This window comes from Sinocyclocheilus grahami, unplaced genomic scaffold (genome assembly GCF_001515645.1).
Source record: "Sinocyclocheilus grahami isolate Dianchi unplaced genomic scaffold, SAMN03320097.WGS_v1.1 scaffold1713.1, whole genome shotgun sequence".
Lineage (NCBI taxonomy): Eukaryota > Metazoa > Chordata > Actinopteri > Cypriniformes > Cyprinidae > Sinocyclocheilus > Sinocyclocheilus grahami.
Genome location: NW_015506892.1, coordinates 11,920 through 19,273, shown reverse-complemented (window position 1 = coordinate 19,273; position 7,354 = coordinate 11,920). Strand labels below are relative to the sequence as shown.

General features: G+C 35.5%; 1 protein-coding gene across 1 annotated transcript in view; it reads right to left on the bottom strand.

Moving 5' to 3' along the window:
- LOC107572182 (protein NLRC3-like) overlaps positions 1 to 6,933 on the bottom strand; it is a 46,182-nt gene extending 39,249 nt beyond the window's left edge. Inside the window, exons 1-3 of the mRNA XM_016258600.1 lie at positions 6,801 to 6,933; positions 6,525 to 6,595; positions 5,845 to 5,958 (exon numbers count right to left, since the gene is read on the bottom strand). Coding sequence (XP_016114086.1) covers positions 5,845 to 5,958; positions 6,525 to 6,574 — 164 coding nt within the window. The 5' untranslated portion in view covers positions 6,575 to 6,595; positions 6,801 to 6,933. The remainder of the gene's footprint in view (positions 1 to 5,844; positions 5,959 to 6,524; positions 6,596 to 6,800) is intronic.
- Between the last annotated feature and the right edge of the window lie 421 nt (positions 6,934 to 7,354).

Sequence of the window (7,354 nt, the reverse complement as noted above, 5' to 3'; positions counted from 1 at the left end):
GAGGTGGTGGTGCTCCTCAACAGAGAGGTGGACATGCACCAAGAGAAAGAGGTGGTGGTGCTCTTCAACAATAGTTTTATGTAATTTGTAATCGTAAAATTGACTGCATACTGTTGTCCTCCCAGAATTAACAGGAGACAACCTGGTGGTGGTGCGTGTTTTGGTGTTTTGACTGACCAGCAGGAGTTAGCTGTGGTGGAAATGGTCAGGGCAAGGAATTACATACGGCTGTCAGCAGGCTATGGTACAACACTAAATTGGTGTACTGTATGACATGCAATTTACAGTACTGACTAACAATGTCAACTATTATTTGTAAAAGAGCAAACCAAATTATTATTAATTTAGAGGGTGATGGAGCTGGACGCTGCTGTGAATCATCACAAGTATATTTTTGTTGATGAGGCCGGTTTCAATCTGGCAAAAACCAGATGCCGTGGACGTAGCCTTATTGGCCAAAGGTCAACCATCCAAGTGCCTGGACAACGTGGGGGAAACATCTCAAAGTGTGCAGCTATATCTGAAGATGGTGTGGTAGGCTGTAGACCAGTTCTAGGATCATACAATACTGAACACCTGATAGCTTTTCTAAATGAGCTTGAGCAGGCCTGTCAGGGTGACGATGTTATCGTGTGGGACAATGTCAGTTTCCACCATGCAGAGCTGGTTCGGGAATGGTTTCAGGCACATCCTCGGTTCATGACCCCCTACCTTCCCCCATACTCTCCTTTCCTCAACCCAATTGTGGAATTCTTCTCTACATAGAGGTGGAAGGTGTATGATCGCATCCCCATGAGCATGTCACCCTTCAAGCCATGGATGAAGTTTGTGGTGATTATAACTGCAGAGCAATGTCAAGTCTGGAATCGTCATGCCAGAAGGTTTTTCCCGCGGTGCCTGAACAATGAAGACATTCCCTGTGATGTTGATAAATTTATGGCCAAATGTTGAGATGTTATGGCTTGATAATTAATGTGAATTTCAGGTCTACATTTACAGGTTTTTGTTTGGGTTTTTTTCACATGCAACCACAGTATTGTAAACTCCAATTAAAATAAAATACTTTTTTTGCTTGCGTCTGTAAATGACTTTTGATGTGTTCTTTGATCCCATTTTCATGTTGTATAAAGTTTTTTTTAATGAATTTTTTTATAATATAGCTTTTGTCTGAACGCAAGTGTAACATTTCCTGTGATGGCTGTGTTTTTTTTAAATTTTTTTTTTTTTTTTTTTTTTTTTTTTTTTTTTAAATATAGCTTTTGTCTGAACGTAAGTGTAACATTTGCTGTGTATACAGTTTTACAATAACATGCATTCAGCACCGAGGGTGATTTGAAATCTGTACCTTGTATTGTTTGCTACTGAATGAACTGATTGTTAAAAGTACTAAGTTGAAAAAAGATCTTACTGTTGTGTTTTGGTGATTAAACCAAATGCTCTCAATAATCTTGTGTTCTGAAACAATGATTGTGGAATGAAAATATGTGCAACCACAATGAAATCATGAGATCAGGTTTTGAAAGAATGACTAGTGGTGTTACAAGTGTGATCAGTTTAAAGTTTTGTACTAAGAGTTTTGAAAATGTACACCTTACTTATGAAAATAGTACCAAACCAATAAAAAAAAACTAATGTTAAGGAGTTCGTCTCTGGTAAAACTTCTAGAAGAATGACAAAACACAGAACAAACCAACAAAAACATCACAAGAATTGCGGAGCTCAGCCATTTTTCTTCATCTTCTTTCACATAGTTTTAGTACTCCTAAAGACATTCAGGTGTGTTTGATCAGGGCTGGAGCTAAACTAGACAGGACAGCTGCACTCCATGACCAGCGATGTCTATCCCTGTATCAGCTGCTCTAGTAACAATACAAAAATTTGATAGTTTTCACGTGATGTCACACCCTAATAGGAACGCCCACCTGGAGGGCAAAACGAAGCTTTGCTCCACTGACTACCAGTTATTTTTACGCAGTTTGCATTAAGTAGTAATGTAGTAAAACGCAGATATTAAAAGGCGGAGATCAGTAAACACCTTATTGATTATGTATATTTTGTACAGGCAAGCAGCTGAAGCCAGAATATAAACTCAATGTGCAAAGTTTCACGTTAAATGGTTTCCCATAGAAAACCATTAGAAGGAAAACACTGAACCATTGTGGATTGCGTTCATATGCCTCATCTGCTTGCCTATGTACAAACCCAATTCCAAAAACGTTGGGACACTGTACACATTGTGAGTAAAAAAGGAATGGAATAATTTACAAATCTCATAAACTTATATTTTATTCACAATAGAATATAGATAACATATCAAATGTTGAAAGTGAGACATTTTGAAATGTCATGCCAAATATTGGCTCATTTTGGATTTCATGAGAGCTACACATTCCAAAAAAGTTGGGACAGGTAGCAATAAGAGGCCGGAAAAGTTAAATGTACATATAAGGAACAGCTGGAGGACCAATTTGCAACTTATTAGGTCAATTGGCAACATGATTGGGTATAAAAAGAGCCTCTCAGAGTGGCAGTGTCTCTCAGAAGTCAAGATGGGCAGAGGATCACCAATTCCCCCAATGCTGCGGCGAAAAATAGTGAAGCAATATCAGAAAGGAGTTTCTCAGAGAAAAATTGCAAAGAGTTTGAAGTTATCATCATCTACAGTGCATAATATCATCCAAAGATTCAGAGAATCTGGAACAATCTCTGTGCGTAAGGGTCAAGGCTGGAAAACCATACTGGATGCCCGTGATCTTCGGGCCCTTAGACGGCACTGCATCACATACAGGAATGCTACTGTAATGGAAATCACAACATGGGCTCAGGAATACTTCCAGAAACCATTGTCGGTGAACACAATCCACCGTGCCGTTCGCCGTTCAAAAAAGAAGCCTACGCATATCTAAACATGATCCAGAAGCGCAGGCGTTTTCTCTGGGCCAAGGCTCATTCATCATTGCATTCTGTTTTTATTCACAATTTGTACAGTGTCCCAACTTTTTTGGAATCGGGTTTGTAAACTATGCATCATTAATAGAGAATATTACTGTTTTAAATATATTAAGGCACTTTAAGTGTTTTTACAACGTTTTGTCGCAATGTTTAATGATTGAAATATTGCCACGGATGCTTAATATGGATTGCAAATGGCCAAAACTTAAATTTTGTTCACATACCTTTGTTTTATTCTTTTGAGAGGAGATCTAAATATTTGCGGCTGTGAAACAGATGGAAAATGGACAGGCTTGTCCTGCAGATCTACGGATGTTTTGCCCTCCAGGTCTTCAAGCCGGTCACGTGACTGAAAGCTATGAATGGAGGACTGCTGCTTCTCACTCAGGGCAATGCCTATGCTAAACAGTGCAGATCCTCACCAATCATGGGCAGGGCTGCCCCTACAATGACGTCAACGTAGGAAGAATTGGGTATATGATTTATGGAGATTATATAAAAACGAAGTGGGTGAATTTTTATAATTATAGACTGGTTGTTTACACACACTGTCCACTGTCCACACATCTGTGTTCAAGCACCCTATAAAAGTGAATTTTGCATAATAGGTCCCCTTCAAAATCAGGATAATTACAGTATTGTATATTTTAAAACTTCATACATACCTTAAAGCTGGGGTCACCAAACTTGGTCCTGGAGGGCCGGTGTCCTGCAGAGTTTGGCTCCAACTTGCCTCAACACACCTGCCTAAAAGTTTCAAGTATACCTAGTACGAACTTCAGGTTCAGGTGTGTCTAATTAGGTTTGGAGCTAAACTCTGCAGGCCCTCCAGGACAGAGTTTGGTGACTCCTGCTTTAAAGTATTATACTATGAACCAATGTTTATGGAAGTTTCTAAAATATGTGACCCTGGACCGCTAAACCAGTCATAAGGGTCCATTTTTGGAAATTGAGATTTATACATGACCTGAAAGCTGAATAAATAAGCTTTCCATTAATGTTTGTTAGGACAGGACAATATTTGGCCGAGATACAACTATTTGAAAATCTGGAATCTGAGGGTGCAAAAAAAATCTAAATACTGAGAAAATCATCTTTAAAGTTGTTCAAATGAAGTTCTTAGCAATGCATATTACTAATGTAGGGTTTGTTTTAAACGCTCTCTATTGGCTTACCGCTGTAATGGTGTTGTGGAGAGTATATGAACCCGAAAGCAGAAATTCTGGTAACACTTTATAATAACTTTCATTAATAAATCATTAACAAACATTAAATAATGCTTAATGGATCATTAGTAAATATATATTCAAAGAGTTAGAAACGTGAGATAATGTACTTGTTAATGTTTGCTAATAAACTTATTAAACATTAACATTATGTTCAAACAAATCATTATTTCATGTAAGCTAAAATGCTTACAAATGTCATTAAACTTTCAATTCCATTTGATCAAGCACTTATTGAGAATCTACAAATGATTTTAACAGAAGTTATAAAATGATGTACAACACTTTTGCTGCTATTGAGGTGTGACACGGGTAAGGTTAGGGACAGGTTTGCTGGTATGGGTAGGTTTAAGGGTTGGTTAAAGTGTCAGAAGTGTACAGGGGTCAATTTGATTAATATAAGGGAACACAGTTCAATCTGTTTATATTATTTTTGTTTTGATGAACAAGTATTTTCTTTAAAAAAATGATTTGTTTCCCCCTGTTTATTTATGATTCAAGGCATGTCCTGTTTAATGATACACTGAAGAGTAGAGTACTAATGTGAGTGTTGAGGTGATAAAAACATTTTTTGCACCAGAATTACAATCTGTTGTGTCTTTAGCAAGCATTTAGCTAAACTTAACCTGCCACCCTTTACACAAACCTTGTTACATTAGCTAAAAGTCCAATGCCCACAAAGATACTAGATGATTAGTAATCGTTTATAAACATTTACAAATGATGAATAGTTTCCACTTTAGATTGGGTACTGCAAAAACATGAACAAATAATGAATAGATTATTTGTTAAGATGTGTGATGTGAGAGGTCTACACAACAAAGACCAACAAATGAAGGTCATATGAACTGAAAGTTTACTGACATTTGTAAGCATTTCAATTACATGAAATAATCATATGTTAATCATTAGGTAATGTTTAGTACGTTCATTAGTAAACATTAACAAGAAAATTATCTCATATTTCTAGCTATGTGAATATATATTAACTAATGATATGTTAAGCATTATATAATGTTTGTTAATAATTTATAAATACAAATTATCATGAAGTGTTACCGAAATTCCAAACTTTACATAGATACTTTACATAAATATTTATACACAGAATCCAAAATTTGTACACTTATAAACTGCACACTTTGTAAATAACATGTCTGCACACTTATAACATATCTGTACATTTATCTAAACAATTAAAATTTCCCCCCATACTTCTATTTCTGTATATAGATCATTATTATTTAATTTCAGTTTTTTTTCTTACATTAGTGTTATATTTTCTTCTGCACTGGAAGCTCCTGTCGTCAAGTCAAATTCCTTGTGTGTGTAAACATACTTGGTAATAAAGCTCTTCTGATTCTGATTCTGATACCAAACTTGAGTGGGTAATTCCTAAAGAGCGGGTAGCGGCGAGCGAAGTTTGTAGGCGTGTTTCCGGACTTTTTTGTTCGCGATTTTGCTGCATCCACTCACAAAAATTAAGTTTTGATATATTTGCGGTAGGAAATTGACAAAATATCTTCATGGAATATGATCTTTACTTAATATCCTAATGATTTTTGGCATAAAAGAAAAATCGATAATTTTGATAAACTTATGACTGGTTTTGTGGTCCAGGGTCACATATATATTCTATAAAACATTTATTATAGAAATTGCATACCTGAGACTAGGTTGTGTGTTTCCACTCTTAAATTGTTTTGGCTTATCCATTGACTGGTCACTCTTCATTGACACAGAGCTGGGCTCTGGTTTTGATCTCTCCTGCAGGACTGAACTGTAAGAACAGACTAAGTGTAATGCTTTTAATTTCTGGATCTATTCTGTATGATAAAATCTCATTAATTTTTCATTAGAAGACTAGGAGAGGCCATAAGATCTGTTATTATTTAATTGTAGTTAGTGCTGTCAAACGATTAATCGCATCCAAAATAAAAGTTGAGTGTGTACTGTGTATATTTATTATGTATATATAAATACAAACACATGCATGTAAATATTTAATACAAAATATGTTATGTTTATATATTAAATACATTTATATATAATGTAAAATATAATAATATAAATATAAATGTATATACGTGTAACTATTTTCAAAATATATACTGTATGTGTGTGTATTTACATATACATAATAAATAAACACAGTACACATACATGTATTACGCAAACAAAAACTTTTATTTTGGATGCGATTAATCGCCATTAATCGTTTGACAACACTAATTGTAGCATTAAAAGAACCGGACAAATATAAACACAAAAATAGGCAAAACTTTTGTCTTTTTTCCCACATAATATAAACTATTATTAATATATTAATATTAATAAAAAAAGTACCTGCATCTTGGAGAAAACTCTTCATTTCTGAATCGTTGTGAACTGTCCATGATGGAGCTGTATGGGTTTTACTGAACAGAAATGACATTTAGACACAAAACTAATCACATAATCATATTAATCAAACGTTATCATTTATCTGAATGGATCCTGTGACGTTTAACTCAAGCTTAGCCATACATTTACACAGGTGCTGTTAGACTTCAGAAGAATCACCATCACAAATCACACGAGAAACAAGGATGTTTCTTTTCAGTTTCTCTTCCTTTCACTCACCTTGATCAGACTTTCTCAAGCTTAAGTTTCTCAAAACCCTCCAACTTTTCTATCAAGATACATGTCAATTCCTGCATAAACTTACATAATCGTCTTTACTAAACACTTCGATAGTACATTTTACTTGTGCAACAAATCGTATTCTGCGTATTTAAAATGGTGGCAGATGAACTCTGTGGTGTACTTTCACTTTCTCTTTTGCTGAGTTGAGAGTTTAGACAACATGAACGACATCGACCATCCTCTTCAACAATAACACAGAGGTCATGAAGAGGATCTTTTCCATGCCAAAAATCATATACATCACCAGCACCAAATATACACCTAAAAACACTGTGAACAGTGTAATAAAGAAACATTTTGCCTTTTAAAATGTGCAGAACCATAGTCGAGCCAAGTCGAGCTTTATTGTCATTCCATTACATGTGGGGGCATGCAGTGGAACGAAATGTCGTGCCTCACAGGACCACGGTGCTACATACAGACATACAACAATGAAGTAAAACAGTAAAACCTATACACAACTAGCCTACTGACTGATTTTGACTATAAAT